Source organism: Indicator indicator, chromosome 25 (genome assembly GCF_027791375.1).
Source record: "Indicator indicator isolate 239-I01 chromosome 25, UM_Iind_1.1, whole genome shotgun sequence".
Lineage (NCBI taxonomy): Eukaryota > Metazoa > Chordata > Aves > Piciformes > Indicatoridae > Indicator > Indicator indicator.
In genome coordinates this window covers 2,175,426-2,191,630 of record NC_072034.1, presented here as the reverse complement: position 1 = coordinate 2,191,630, position 16,205 = coordinate 2,175,426, and the positions used below count along the sequence as shown (strand labels likewise).

Here is a 16,205-nt window from a genome sequence, read left to right as displayed (position 1 = left end):
CCCTCACATTACAGAAGTTCCTCCTCATGTTTAGATGGAACTTCTGAGGGTCAAGCTGGTGTCCATTGCCTCTTGTCCTGTCACTGGGCACCACTGAACCAAGCCTGGTGCCATCCTCCTGCCACCCACCCTGGAAGTATTGATCAGCATTGATGAGATTCCCCCCAGGCTGCTCTTTTCCAGCCTAAACACCCCCAATCCTCTCAGTCTCTCCTCATCAGAGCTGTTCCAGTCCCCTCAGCATCTCTGCAGCACTAAACAGCCCAAATTCTCTCAGTTTCTCCTCATCAGAGCTGCTCCAGACCCCTCAGCATCTCTGCAGCCCTAAACAGCCCAAATTCTCTCAGTCTCTCCTCATCAGAGCTGTTCCAGTCCCCTCAGCATCTCTGCAGCCCTTTGCTGTCCCCTCTCCAGCAAGTCCCTGTCCTTCTTGGGCTGGGGAGGCCAGAACTGGACTCAATACTTCAGATGTGGCCTCAGCAGTGCAGAGTAGAGTTGGGGGAGAACCTCCCACGACCTGCTTGATGCACCCCAGGATGCCATTAGGGTTAGGGTGACTCATGGTCATCCTGTTGTCCACCAGAACTCCCAGGTCCTTTCCCCCAGAGCTGGTCTCCAGCAGATCAGCCCCCAGACTGTACTGATCCATGGGGTTGTTCTTCCCCAGATGCAGGACTTCAGCTCTTCCTCTTGGGTGGTACCCAAAATGCATGGCCCAAAATGTGGAGTGAGATGCAGTCTTAGAGTAAAAGTGTCACTTGCAACTCATTGACGCAGAGCTGTTCTCTGCAAGGACTCCTCCTGCTCCATGGACTGGGAGATTCCAGTTCCCCAGCACCCTTTCCACTCTTTAACCTTCTGTTTCTTAAGAATTTGGAAGATAACTGAAACTGGAGGTGCTGCTGCTTTGTGCTCATCACTGTATTTTACCAACCTCTTTCTTTGATATCAAGGATTCATCTCATCTCACAGAATTGTCAGCGTTGGAGGGGACCTCAAGGCTCAGCCAGTTCCAACCCCCCTGCCATGGGCAGGGACACCTCACACCACAGCAGGTTGCTCACAGCCACATCCAGCCTGGCTGCAAAACCCTCCAGGGATGAGGCTTCCACCACCTCCCTGGGCAACCTGTGCCAGTCCCTCACCACCCTCATGAGGAAGAATTTCTTCCTAACATCCAATCTGAATCCCCCCACTTCCAGTTTTGTTCCATTCCCCCCAGTCCTGTCACTCCCTGACACCCTAAAAAAAGTCCCTCCCCAGCTTTCTTGTAGCCCCCTTCAGATACTGGAAAGACACAAGAAGGTCTCCTTGAAGCCTCCTCTTCTCCAGGCTGAACAACCCCAACTCTCTCAGTCTGTCTTCACAGGAGAGGAGCTCCTCTGCTCATCCTCATGGCCCTTCTCTGGATGTGCTCCAGCACATCCACATCTTTCCTGTAATAGGACTCCAGAACTGGATGCAGGACTCAATCATCTCCATCCCATCCCATCCCATCCCAGTCAAGTGATTTCAAATGAAAGTTCCCTGATTTACAAGCAAGAGGTGGACTGAGCCCTGTCTGGGTGAACTGCTACTGTCCAAACCCAACCTGCTTTGCCTTTGAAGTAAAAGCAGACAAAACCCACCCAGCTGTAAGCTCAGACCCCAATGACTTTTTTGTCTGATGCCTTGAACTCCTTTGTTTGCCATTTGATAAGGAAATTTACGCAAAACTTTATCTATTTGGGTGCTGGAAGGTTCGACCTTTTCAGGACAGAAAGGCCCAGGGTAACACATAATAAACAAATCATATCAAATTCATTTCTGGCAAGGACAGGCCTCATTTTGTAATCTTCTGCAGGCCAAATGGAAATCTACAAATGCCAGCTCCCTGGTTAATTTTTTACAGCCACAGGGAGTTAAATGTATATAAGCAAAAGCTTTCATTCAATCTTCCTAGAGCTTCTGATCAACATCACCCCACCTCATAATTTGCAGCCATGAAGTGGGTAACATTAATTTCATTTATCCTCCTCTTAAGTTCTGCCAGATCCTGGAATCTGCAAAGAGTTGCTCGAAGTGCAGGTAAGAAATGCCTCTTTTGTTGGCTTTGCAGTCTTTTTTCATGTCAATTTAATGTCTTTTCTGCAATGGAACAAATGATTCTTGCAAGCCTGAGCTAAAGAGAAGAGAAGAGAAAAAAGGAAAACTGATTGACCTGAAAAGAAACTAAATGAGGAGACAGCCAGGTAGAACATTCAGGACAACTTGACTGGGCAAGTGTTTGGTGACATCCCTCTGCTAGTGAACAGCAGCAGAAGTCCTTAAATTATATTTTTCTGTCCTAACTCCCTTTTTATCAAAGCAGGTTTATTTCAGCAGGTGAAGGAATTGCTCTTTGTCTTTGCTAAGTGCTCCTGAGTTGTGTTTCTAGCACAAAACCACTGCCCCATTCTGCCTTACTCAGCACTGTGGCCACAGGGCTCAGGGCCTGTTGGGGAGATCTTGTGGGAGCCTTCCTGCCAAGGGCAAGGTGTAGCCTGCAACCTGGGTCTGTGGCCTTCAGGCCCAAGGGAAGGGATTTATCTGCTTTGATGAAGAGCACAGGTGATGTGCACTGGGTGGAACAAGAATATAAGCCTGACAAGTTAACAATTCTGTGTTCAAAAAGTGACCTTTTTTGCTGCTGCCTGCTCTGCACTCCTTTATTTGCAGGTATGGCTGTGCAGGGGACAGCTTTGCTAACCCTGCAGCAGGCATTTTGACTATCTGCATTGAGTTTGTGCTTAGAGAGGTGAATGTTCTGCTAGAATCCTAAAAGTCAGGTGCTTGGGTTTCCTTCAGAAAGCTCAGGATGTAGCACAGCCCATGTGGCAGTGACCATCATCATCCTCTGCTTTTCTCCCTAGAACACAAGAGTGAGATTGCCCACCGCTACAATAATCTGAAGGAGGAGACATTCAAGGCTGTGTAAGTGGATTTTCTGCTTGGTTTCCATCACTGTTGATAATGGGCAGGGAAGAAAAGGACCACAGAAACACACTGCAGGGACTAGCGAGGGCTGCCTGAAGCATGGCACTTCTCACTGTTAGTCTACAAAGTCTGCACATACACTAAGAGCTGCAAAAGTCCTGATGGGTTCCTTGCTCTCTGAAGGAGGAATTCCCTGCAAGCCTCACAAAAAAAAAAAAAAAAAGCCCTCTGCTCCATATGTGAAAAGAAAGCAGGCTGGAATAGATAACTTTAGGATGGAGACAGGCATGAGTAGCATAGCTTGGATAACTTTAGGATGGAGAAGAATTATGCTGGCTTGAGATACTACAAAAAACAAACCACCCAAACAACCCAACAACCTCAAAAACCAAGCCTGCAGCAGATTGGTTGAGACAATTCCAATCTGTTCAGAACAGCAGAGGGCTCTGGCAGGAACCTAAGAGCTTCTGAAGGAAGGCAGCATGAAGATCATCACTTGTGACTGGCAAAAAGCAACTCAGTTGGTGGCATTTAAGAATATGCTGCTAAATATGGGCAGAGAACTCGAATCCAAGCCCTTTCTGCTTTGATTTCTACTCTATTACTCAAGGCTCTTGTTCTTGGGAGGCAGGGATAAAGACATTTTTGAGAAAGGAGGCAAGAAGAGGGAGGCTGTAGGACGTGGCACTGTGCTCTGTTTGTGCATGGCCTCTGAACAAACAGCTCTGAATCCAGAGGCACTCTGGAAAACCTTGGCCCTTGTGTTGCTCATCTCATTATTCCCAACTCTGCTTTGTGTTTCAGTGCCATGATCACATTTGCCCAGTATCTCCAGAGGTGTTCTTATGAAGGACTGTCCAAGCTGGTGAGGGATGTGGTTGACCTGGCACAGAAGTGTGCTGCCAATGAGGATGGTCCTGACTGTGGGAAATCACTGGTAGGCAGCAAGTCTTTGGCTGTTGTGTTCCTCTTCACTCTGTGCAGCTACCAGAATCATCCTCACTGAGGATTTCTACCTGATCCTTTCAGGTGCCATCAGCCAATGCTCACGTTTTAGTGCTGCAACAACTGATTTTTGTCAGGTTCTGAATGCCTGCCTTTCAGAAGGGCCTGAATGATCTCTGTAGCCTTACACCAGAGCCCAAGCACCACACCTTGGCACATTAAGTTTAGCATTTCCTGGAAGTTCATGCTAGCATTTAGTGTAAATACCCCAGTTGGAAAATCCAGGTCTAACTCTAGGTAATAAAGTGACCAGAGTGTGTGGCCAGGTCACACTTTGGTGACCTGAAAAGGTTTGGGTGCTACTTTAAGGTACTTGAAGTTTTAAAATAAACTCCTTCAAGATCAGGTAACAAGAGAAGTTTGCAGGTAGGTAAAGAGCCCTCACAGCTTCAGCACAGCCCTTCAGAACATGAGGTGCTTATGTCCTTGTGAGGTCTAACTTCAGACCAAATGACATCACTTCATCAGTTCTACCTAAAGATTTCTTAAGCTGATTCTTAGATTCAGAGATTCACAGGATGGGTTGGGTTGGAAGGGACTTTAAAGATGATCCAGTTCCAACCCCCTGCCATGGGCAGGGACACCTCCCACCAGCCCAGCTTGCTCAAGGCCTCATCCAGCCTGGCCTGGAACACCTCCAGGGAGTGGACATCCACAGCCTCCCTGGACAACCAGTTCCAGTGTCTCCCCACCCTCACTGTCAAAAAGTTCCTCATCATCTCCAATCTCAATCTGCCCTCTTCCAGCCCCAGCCCATTCCCTATCGTCCTATCACATGATCCTCAAGTGGAGTATCAAATCCTGCTTCACTTCTGAAGATTCAGTTTAGTCAGATGAGTAGAAGGAGCTTCTCCATCTTGCACAGAGTATTTTATATTATAATTAAAATGCTTTTTTTTCCCATTAAAGCACTGAGGCAGTTTTGCTGCTGGCCCACACCGCATTCAACTTTATACCATCGTGCTGAACCCAGGGGATCGTTCTGATTCAGGGTCCTGCTGTCCAGGCTGGGTTTTTCTATTCTGGATAAGCAGAATGTGGCTCAGGCTGCCTGTCCCCAGTAACCCTGACCCTCTGCTTGCCCCTCACAGCCTGCCATCTTCCTGGATGAGATCTGCCAAGTGGAGAAGCTGCGTGACTCCTACGGCGCCATGGCCGACTGCTGCGCCAAGGCCGACCCTGAACGCAACAAGTGCTTCCTCTCCTTCAAAGTGCCCCAGCCAGACTTTGTCCAGCCCTATGAGAGACCAGCTGCTGATGTCATATGCAAGCAGTACCAGGACAACAGGGTCTCACTGCTGGGACAGTAAGACAAACGGCCATCTGAGCTCTTTAAGTGGTTGGGTTGAAGTAGTTAGTCCTGCAGAAGAGGGGTCCCCAAGCTAAGCTGAGCTTGTGGACGTGCAGGACGTTGGCAAAGCACTCAAGTATTCAACCTGCTGTCTGCAGCTGCTCAGTCCTTAAGTATCATAGAATGGTCCAGCCAGAAGGGACCTCCAAAGCTTATCCAGTCCAACCTCCCTGCAGTCAGCAGGGACACCCCCAACTAGATCAGGTTGCCCAGGGCCTCGTCGAGCCTCACCTTGAATATCTCCAGGGAAGGAGCCTCAACCACCTCCCTGGGCAACCTGTTCCAGTGTTCCACCACCCTCATGGTGAAGAACTTCTTCCTGATATCCAGTCTAAAGCTGTCCTTCTCTAGTTTAAAGCCATGTTTTCATTCCATGCTGGAGCAAGTTTTTTCCATTTAAAAATGGTCTTTAAGGGATCACAATTTAAACATAGATTCAGAGATTCAGGGAATGGTTTGGCTTGGAAGGGATCTTCAAGATCATCCAGTTCCAACCCCCTGCCATGGCAGGGACACCTCCCTCCAGCCCAGATTGCTCAAGGCCTCATCTAACCTGGCCCTGAACACCTCCAGGGAGGGGGCAACCACAACCTCCATGGGCAACCTGTTCCAGTGTCTCCTCACCCTCACTCTCAAGAATTTCTTCCTAATCTCCACTCCCAATCTTCCCTCTTCCAGCTCAAAGCCATTGCCCCTCATTCTGTCACTCCAAGCCCTTGTCAAAAGTCCCTCCCCAGCTTTCTTGTAGGATGCTTTTCCCCTCAAATCCCTGAAGAGCCACAGTGTTTCCAGTACTGATTCAATCATTTGCTTGCTTCAGCTCCACACTACTCCCTTTGTAACTGGGAAGGATGAAGAAAGAGAGCAGTAGGAGGCATTATGTTAGGAAATGAGATTCCATTTCTGAACTAGAAATAAGTTGTAGAAGCTCTAAGAGATTTGGGGCCATTTGCTGTTGTCATTGGAATATGTAACTTATATTTTCCTTTTCCTTTACAGTTTCATCTACACTATTGCAAGAAGAAACCCCTTCATGTATGCCCCAGACATCCTTGGCCTGGCTGTCGACTATGAGCATGCACTTCAGAGCTGCTGCCAAGAGAGCGATGTTGGTGCTTGCTTGGATGCAAAGGTAAGTCAGATGTGGCCCTCTGGATGACAACTGACACCCCCTGGCATTTCTGATCTGCAGTAAGCTGCAGCCAAAGGGGCACAAAGGAAGGACTGATCTCCCCTGGCAGCCTAAGCTGCCATCACCACGTCCAAGGTGTAGCCGTGAGAGGTCTCTCCTAATCTTCCCCCATTCATTGCCCAAGCAAATCACAGAGTCATTGAATGGGGTGGGTTGGAAGGGACCTTGAAGATCAGCCAGCTCCAGCCCCTCAGCCTGGGCAGGGACACCTCCCACTTGCCATGTTGCTCAAGGCCTCATCCAACCTGGCCTTGAACACCTCCAGGAAGCACACATCCACAGCCCCCCTGGGCAACCTGTTCCAGTGTCTCCCCACCCTCATTAGGAAGAATTTCTTCCTAATCTCTAGTCTCAATCTGCCCTCCTCAAGTTTCTATCCATTCCCTATCACTACAAGCTCTGGTAAATTTAAATGCTTGTAAAGCTAAATACTAATTGAGAACTGCCTAGGACTGCCTGAGGAGTTCTCAGCTGGCTTTTCAGCAGAGCTCTCTGGACCAGAATCTGCTACACGTCTGCAGCGAGGGGGCTTCTGGGTGTGCTTTTTCCTCAGCCTAGCATATGTAATCACCTCAACAATGTTCATCCTGTTCCTATAGGCAGCTACCATCAAAGAGAAAGCCAAGAAAATCAGTTTGGTGCATCAGCATGGCTGTGGAATCCTTGAGGGGTTTGGTGACAGAACTTTCCAAGCATAGTAAGTTCCAATTAATTTTTAGTAAAAGCCAGGGGAAAAGTTAACCTAAACCTGATTAGTCAAGGGAAAAACCACCATGGAGAGTTCTCTTCTCTGTGTGGAGTTTGAAAACTACTCTGGTGGTACCTCCAGCATGCTTTTGGCTGAGGATCATTGTCCCACAGAGGAGAGATCAGTGGGTTGGTTTTTCAACACGAGGCTGGCACTGACCTCTGAGCTTAACTGTTGCATTCCCACCCAGAACCAGAGATTCCAGGGTGTTTTGTTTCCCCTTCTGCCTAAGCTCTGCCCCACTGATGCCCAGCTTTTGGTGATAGGCACAGCATTAATCAGCAAACCAAGCTGCTAGTTTGAACCTTAAAGCAACCAGAGAGTCAAATGTGGCAGAATCTCAGGTGTCAAAGCTGCATTTTTGGGGTTCAGGATGATTTTTGCAATTAATAAACACAGAGAGCTGCTTGCATTCTGTGGCCTCAATGATCTCAGAGGTCGTTTCCAACTGACACAATTCTATGATTGCCCAGGAGTAGCTCACCAGATGCAGTCAGCTTTGATTCAAAACTAATTAGGACTACATGTGTCTGTGCTAATTAATCATGGAATCATAGAATGGGTTGGGTTGGAAGGGACCTTCAAGATGATCCAGTTCCAACCCCCTGCCACAGGCAAGGACACCCCCCACCAGGCCAGGTTGCTCAAGGACTCATCCAAGCTGCCCTTGAACACCTCCAGGGAAGGGGCAGCCACAGCCTCCCTGGGCAACCTGCTCCAGTGTCTCCCCACCCTCACTGTCAAGAATTTCTTCCTCATCTCCAGTCTCAATCTGCCCTCTTCCAGCCTCAATCCATTCCCTCTTGTCCTATCACAACAATCCCATGTCAAAAGTCCCTTCCCAGCTTTCCTGCAGGCCTCTGCAGTGACCTGGAAGGTTTCTGTCCCAGACAGAGCCTTACAACAAAGTTGTTTTTTTTACCTTCATTTCCACATAGCAAACTTGCTCACCTGGCCCAGAAATATCCCAAGGCTCCATTCACAGAGCTTGTGAAGGTTGTGCATGAGATTAAGGATGTCTCCAAAGAGTGCTGTGCTGGGGACATGGTGGAGTGCATGGATGACAGGGTAAGCCAAGTCCTTTTCAACCATGCCTGCAGACTTGAGAGGTGTTTAGGAAGAGAGCAATTTGTGCTGTGGTGCTGACAAGCTCTAGAGAACAGCTTGCATGTGAGGAATAGTGAAACTGCAAGGAGTTAAATGTTGCCTGGCTGGCTGGAACTTAGACCCACTTCTGAAACCAGCTGGTGTCCAGTGCTGGGCCAGCTCTGAGGCTTTTCATATTCTGTCCTCTCTCAGAGCTGGGCTGCTGACAGGACTGACAAGATGAGTCAAGCCTCCTTCTGACAGACTTCCATAGATTCACAGAATGGTTTGGGTTGGAAGGATCCATCAAGATCATCCAGTTCCAACCCCCTACCATGGGCAGGGACACCTCCCACTAGCCCAGATTGCTCAAGGCCTCATCCAGCCTGGCCTTGAACACCTCCAGGGAAGAGTCATCCAACACAGAGCAACCTGTTCCAGTGTGTCCCCACCCTCACTGTCAAGAATTTCTTCCTAATCCCCAGTCTCAATCCCTGGCTTTCCCAGAGTTGGTTCTCTGAAGGTTTCTAAGCTCAGGGAGGGAACCACATCCTGCCTTGCACCTATGAACATGGTGCTCACATGCACAGGATACTCCCATCCCACTGGTTATTCCTCTTTGTATGGGGACAACATTTCTTTAGGAAGGTGCCAAGTAAACCAGTGACCTGAATGAAAAGTGAAGAGACTGAAATCAAGAGAGGAGGTGAAATCACCAACTGAAGTTCTTACTTCACCTGGTTTTACATTTCACAGGCTAAGATGATGGAGGCTTTCTGTGCTAAACACGAGGTTTTCTCCAGCAAAATCCAGCACTGCTGTGAGAAGCCCATTGTGGAACGAAGCAGGTGTGTCATGGAAGCAGAGTTTGATGACAAACCTGAGGGCCTTCCTTCCCTGGTGGATAGGTACATCCAAGACAAGGAGGTGTGCAAAGAATTCGAGGCAGGCCACGACGAGTTCCTGTCACAGTAAGTAGTCCCAAGCAGTGGGATGGCCCTGCAGATAGCCTCTTTCTGCTCTGGGCTGTGCCTTTTGCACCCCTGGACAAACTGACCCCTTGGATGTGCAGAGAAGAGGCTGCTCATCATGTAGGCTCAAGCCTGGTTTCTCAGCCATGCTCTTGCCTTGCAGGTTTCTGTACGAATACTCCCGAAGGCACCCCGAGTTCTCCACCCAGCTGATCCTGAGGATCGCCAAGGGATATGAAACACTCCTGGAGAAGTGCTGCAAAACAGACAACCCTGCTGAGTGCTACAGCAATGCTGTAAGTGCAGAGCTTGGTTTGCAGAGAACTGCGGGGCTTAGGTGGTGCCTATCATGAAACAATTTGGGTTGAGAAGCTCCTCCGGCAAAGCAGACAGCACCTGGAGAGGCTGATCCCAGGGGAATGGATTTCAATGAAATGCCACAAATCCTGCTGCCTTTTTAACAGGATTTCTGGTAGAACTGGAGACTCCCATGAGAATCAAGTCCTCCCTATGCCATCCCGGCTACATGGAAGTGATTGGCCTGGCAAAATGGATATCTTAGAGCTGGAAAGATTTAGAAGAGGTTTCCTCCTTGTGGAGGAAAGGCTGAGAGAGCTGAGCTTGCTCAGCCTTGGGAAGAGAAGGCTGAGGGGAGACCTTGTTAGCATGGACCAGCACATGAAGGGTGGCTTCCAAGAGTCTTTTTCTCTAAGGAGTCCCCTGGAAAAGACAAGGGGTGATGGGGATAAGTTACTGCTGGGAAGATTCCCAAGAAGAACATTTGTCACCATGAGAACAGTCAGACATTGGAATCATCTGCCAGGGGAAGGAGTGGAGTCCCCTCCACTGGTCAGTTTTCAGCCTCAGCCCAACAGGGTGCTGGGCCAGCTCATTTCAGCCATGCTGTTGCCTAGGGAGGTTTGGACCAGATGATCCCTGGGGTCCCTTCCAACTCTGTGACTCTATGGAAAGGGATATTTGTGTGACTGTCAGCAGGGCTTTAGATAAATTTCTTCCTGATAAATTGGTACTTGTCTGCAGGAGGAGGAAGCAAACAAACTCATCAAAGAAACTCGGGATGTTGTGAACACCAACTGTGAGCTGCTCAAAACCCATGGCGAGGAAGACTTCCTGAAAGCGTGAGTGTCACTGAGCAGTCTTCTCCTGAGGGCAGGCTAGCAGCCTGGCAGCTCTGGGCAAACCTCTTTGGTTTTCACTTCTGTTTTGACTCTGGTGGCCCAGGTGAGTCGAGCATCCTCCCAAGGGGACTCCTTTTGGTCTGACTTTTTTCAGGCTGCTGATCCGCTACACTAAGAAAATGCCTCAGGTACCAACTGACACCTTGCTTCAGATGGGGAAGAAGATGACAGGCATTGGCACCAAGTGCTGCCAGCTGCCTGAGGATGAACGTTTGCCTTGCTCTGAGGGATATGTGAGTACCTTGGGTATTCCCTCTGCTCCTCTTGGAGATTTCCTCTGCTCCCAAAAATGCTGAGCCCAGGTGAGGCAGGGAACTTGCTGCGGTTTTTTTTCATCCACCTCAAACTAAGGATAGATTCATAGAATGGGTTGGATTAGAAGGGACCTTCAAGATCATCCAGTCCCAACCCCCTGCCATGGGCAGGGACACCTCCCACCAGCACAGGTTGCTCAAGACTTCATCCAACCTGGCCTTGAACGCCTCCAGGGAAGGGACATCTGCAACCTCCCTGGGCAACCTGTTTTGGGTTGGAAGGGACCCTCAAGATCATCCAGATCCAAACCCCTGCCATGGGCAGGGACACCTCCCACTAGCCCAGGTTGCTCAAGACCTCATCCAACCTAGATCCAACCTTGAATACCTCCCAGGGAGGGGGCATCCACAGCCTCCGTGGGCAACCTGTTCCAGTCTGTTGATTAGAAACTAAAAGTTTGTCCTTTGCTCCTTCTCTTTTCAGCTGAGTGTGGTGATTCAGGAGACGTGCAAGAGACAGCAGACCTCCCCCATCAATGACAACGTTTCCCGCTGCTGCAGCGAGTCCTATGCCTACAGGAGACCCTGCTTCACTGCCATGGGAGTGGATACCAAATATGTGCCTCCAGCATTTGACCCTGAGATGTTCAACTTTGATGAGAAATTGTGCTCTGCTCCTCCTGCTGAACGGGAGTTAGGGCAGATGAAGTGAGTGACAAGAAGTACCCTGTAGAGAATCTTCTGGAGTGTAACACTTCAGAGGGGTGGTGGAAGGACGATACAAACCCCCTGCTCATAAATTCATGGAATGGGTTGGGTTGGAAGGAACCTTGAAGATCATCTAGTCCCAATCCCCCTGACATGGGCAGGGACACCTCCCACCAGCACAGGTTGCTCAAGGCCTCATCCAACCTGGCCTTGAACACCTCCAGGGAGGGGACAGCCACAACCTCCCTGGGCAACCTGTTCAGTGTCTCCCCACCCTCAGTGTCAAGAATTTCTTCCTAATCTCCAGTCTCAGCCTACCCTCCTCAAGCTTCAACCCATTCCCTCCCTGGGACTTCCTTAGCAACAGAGAGAAAAGCAGGTGGAGCTGTGTGTTTGAGGAGCTTCTCAGTGCTTAACATCTGGCAGTTTGGAAGAGGCCAAGTGGGGTGTTTTCTTCAAAGAGAATCAGTGTTTTAGCTGACCAGTTTCATCTAGGTCCACTGCCAGAGCAAGGGTTAGGATCTCCTGACTGAGGACAGCAGGTGGATTAGTTCAATATGGTTTTCCCACCTGTAGCTGTGGTAACAAGAAGTGAGCAGGTGGGAGGTTGGAGTCACAAAGAGGCACAGACTCCCCTAGGCCTGGCCAGAAAACAAAAAACAGCCAACCTTGAGCTGTACCTTCACAGAATTTGAAGTGGGAAATGAAATCATCACAGGCAGCCTTAACTTTGTGTCCTGGCTCTGTTCTCAGGCTGCTTGTCAACCTCATCAAACGCAAGCCCCAGATGACAGAAGAGCAGATCAAGACCATTGCTGATGGTTTCACAGCCATGGTGGACAAGTGCTGCAAGCAAGCTAACATTGAGACATGCTTTGGGGAAGAGGTATTTCCTATTTCCTTTCAAAACACTCCCAACCAAACCAAAAAGCCCCAAACCAAACCAGCATAATACCAGGACCAAACCAAAAGAACTCCAAACCAAGCCAAGCCAGAACCAAGCCAAAAATCCCCAAACCATAATAATATCAGAACCAAATCAAAAACAAAACAACAAACCAAATCAGAACTAAATCAATAAAAAAAAAAAAAAACCAGAACCAAGCCAAAAATCCCTAAACCAGAATAATATCAGAACCAAATGATAAAAAACCAACAAAACAAATCAGACCCAAATAAAAAAATCCCGCATTAAACCAGAACCAAATTAAACTAGAATAATATCAGAACCAAATAAAAAACCAAAACAACCCAAATCAGAACCAAATAAAAGAAAAAAAAACACCAAAATTAAACCAGAACCAAACCAAAAATCCTCAAACCAGAATAATATCAGAACCAAATCAAAAACAAAACAACAAACCAAATCAGAACTAAATCAATAAAAAAAAAGAAAATTAAACCAGAACCAAACCAAAAATTCCCAAACCAGAATAATATCAGAACCAAATAATAAAAAACCAACAAGCCAAATCAGACCCAAATAAAAAAATCCCACATTAAACCAGAACCAAATTAAACCAGAATAATACCATAACCAAATCAAAAACAAAACAACAAACCAAATAAAAAAACCCACCAAAATTAAACCGGAACCAAACCAAAAATCCTCAAACCAAACCAGAAAAATGCCAGAACCAAACCAACCCTAAACCAAATCAGAATAAAACCAGAACCAAACCAAAAAATAACCCAGACCAAAAAAAAACCCAAACCAATTAAGAACCAAACCAGAACCAAACAGGAGGGAAAAAAAAAATAAAAGCCCAAGCCCAAACCCAACCCAGACCACCTATAGAGGAAACTGGCAGCTGCCTGGGACCCCACACACTGTGAAAGTGGTCCTGTAGCACATAACACAGATCTTGGCTGAACAGGTTAGTCACAGACTGTGGCCAGTGAACAGTGTCATGTGGCAAGGTGGTCTGGAGGTGATGCAGTCATCTGCTCAAAGCAATTCTAGAGCACAGAATGTTCTTCAGGGCCTTGTCCAGAAAAGCTGAGGATCTCCAAGCCAGAGCTGAAAGGTGTGTGTAGGATTTAAACTGTTATCTCCAGCACATGGAAACTTCCTCTTGTGCTGCAGATTCTGACAGGACGCTGAAGGATTGCATCTGGATCAATTATCAGAGACACTGAGCAAATCTAGAGGGTATCTTGGCAGGGGAAGTGCAGTTCCAGCTGTCCTAGGAGCAGTCACTGCTTGTTTTCTAACTCAGCAGCCACAGCCCCGTGTCAGTCATTCAGCATGGCTCTGGAAGAGCCATGTGAGAAGTCTGCCTGCAGCCATGAACAAGGCACTGCCAGGAAGCACAAATGGCAGCCTCCTCATGATCATTTGGAGCACAAAAGTGGATTATCTTAAACTGCTTAGGGATCAAATCCTTTCTTCTATAACCAAATGCATAGGGAAATATATTAGGGAGGCTTCACAAAGAGTTCTTTGGTCTCTAATTCACTCCAAAAGTTTTTTTCCTGCCTTTGCAGAGTAGAAAATCCCCAGCAGGTGGGTTTTAAGGTGAGGGAACACCACAGGCATTACCCTTCAAACTGTCACAGGCACAAGCTGAGTTTCTGATAGTTGCTGCTGCCTTGGTTCTCTCTCTCACAGCTGTTTGTATTCCTTTCTCTAGGGTGCAAACCTGATAGTCCAGAGCAGAGCCACATTAGGAATTGGTGTCTAAAGAAGGTAGGTGGCAGCCATGCTGCACAGACAGGGGGGCACCCAGCTGCTTAGCTACCCCTCTCTGCCCTGCCCTCTCCTCCCACCCAAAGGAGCATCCAGCTTCCCCCTAACCCCAGCCTCTGGCTTTTCCCAGTGGGTGCCTCACCACCTGCTGTTAACTACAGCTGAAGCATGCTGCCACTTGATGAAATCATCTTTTTTTTTTTGTTTCCCCCCCATCCAGGTTGCCAGTGGGAAAGGAAAAATAAGAAGAAAAAGACTTCTGTGTTAACTTCTCTCAGCCATTTCCTTTTGTCCTTTGGTATTGAATGAATGTTTCATAAATCCTCCATGTTTTGCTTTTCCAGAAACTTTTCAATTCCATTACTTTAAAAAGATAAAAATTAAAAAAAAAAAAAAAAACCAAAAGAAAGCTTTATAAACCTGCATCTGTCCTTGGCTGTTGGTCCATACTAGAAGGCAAAGCTTCTGCTGCACAAAGGGGGCAGGGATTCCACTGGGGGGTGGGGGTGTTTATTGATTGCTTTGGAGGTCTGTACATGAAAGAATATGAAGGGTGGGAAGGTGCTTAGCCAGCCTTTAATGCCCCAGGTCCATCACAGGTTCATTTTATGCTACACTCCAGCATTATAATTACCCAAGGAGAATGGGCAAAGGAACTGTTCAGCCTGAACAAGATGCCTAGCAACAAGCTCTTAGCAAAAGAAAAAATGGAGAAAAGATCTCTTTGACATCAGCCACAAATCAAACATCCCCCTGTAAGTCCTTGCAGGCAAACAGATCTGCTTTTAGACACTTTTCATGCAATCACAGAATTGTCTTGGCTGGCAAAGCCCTCCAAGATCATCCAGTCCAACCAGCAACCCAACCCCACCATGGCCATCAAACCCTGGCCCCAATGCCATGACCAAACAGTTCTTGAACACCTCCAGGGATGGGGACTCCACCACCTCCCTGGGCAGCCTGTTCCAATCCCTGACCACTCTTGCAGCACAGAAATTGTTCCTCATCTCCAACCTAACCCTCCCCTGGCACAACTTCAGGCCAGTGCCTGTCCTGATACTGAGGAGAAGAGACCAACACCCACTGCATTCCAGCCTCCTTCCAGGGAGTGGTAGAGAGCACTGCTCCTTTCCCTGAGGTGATCAGAAGGTGAAGTCTTTGTCCTTCTCTGCTCCTCATTGGAAGGGAAAAGGGCTACATCCCTTTCCTTCTCCCTTCCCCTTCAGTCTTTATTTCTTTCAGCTGAGCCCACAGCATCTGAAGCCATCAGAATCCCCTCCCACCTGCCCTAAGCTCCTTGCTGTCTTCATCCCTGAATTATTCAACCATTTTCTCCTCTTCCTACCTCTACCACACTCTGACTCATTAACAGCTGTCCTGTCTGCAAGCTATTTTAAACCAGTGGGTGTTGGTTGTGGCCTTTGGAGGACCATCCCTTAAGCTTTTGTCATCTTTAGGTGACTGGGACCTCCTGATCATGGCATTTCCATGTCCCTTCTTGATTTCTCATGGTCCCGCTGAGGCTGATGAAGTGTCCTGACCTTTAGGCCCCAGGTGCTCTGCATTCATGGCTGATATTTGGGAGCTGGGGTTCATAGCATGACTCTGGAGCATCTCTTGTCAGAAGGCTGCTAGCTGTGGCCTAAATGTGTGCTTCTGTTGTCACCTGAGTGCCTGGAGCCTCTTACATACAGCTCATGGCAAAGCAAAGAGAAAAAAGAGAAAAAAGAGCAGGTAGCAAAAATGTTCTTCCAGCTCCATGTGATGCTGATCTCACAGCTCTCAGTATGTCCAGAGCTTGGTGGCAGGCAGTGGCTTTGGGGCACGGCTTATTCCTGAGCTTCTGAAATATCTCCCCAGTGTTTAGTCCTCTTCTGCTCTCAGGAAGTGTCATGAGGCCTTTTTGATTGCATCTGGTGGGATGGATGAGGAGGTCCACAGGTACAGGTTAGAGTGAGAGCACTGTTGGGCTCCTCTCCCAAGTAACTATGACAGGACAAGAGGGAATGGCCTCAAACTGCACCAGGGGAGGTTTAGCTTAGAAATC

At 48.1% G+C, this 16,205-nt stretch overlaps 1 protein-coding gene across 1 annotated transcript; it reads left to right on the top strand.

Moving 5' to 3' along the window:
* The first annotated feature begins 1,957 nt into the window (after positions 1 to 1,957).
* ALB (albumin) lies at positions 1,958 to 14,528 on the top strand. Its single transcript, XM_054392261.1, has 15 exons — positions 1,958 to 2,067; positions 2,892 to 2,952; positions 3,760 to 3,892; positions 5,052 to 5,266; positions 6,311 to 6,443; positions 7,103 to 7,200; positions 8,190 to 8,319; positions 9,094 to 9,308; positions 9,472 to 9,604; positions 10,350 to 10,447; positions 10,602 to 10,740; positions 11,246 to 11,469; positions 12,223 to 12,355; positions 14,103 to 14,158; positions 14,379 to 14,528. The coding sequence occupies exons 1-14, from the start codon at positions 1,983 to 1,985 to the stop codon at positions 14,151 to 14,153; spliced, it is 1,848 nt and encodes a 615-aa protein (XP_054248236.1). The 5' UTR covers positions 1,958 to 1,982; the 3' UTR covers positions 14,154 to 14,158; positions 14,379 to 14,528.
* Positions 14,529 to 16,205: the final 1,677 nt, after the last annotated feature.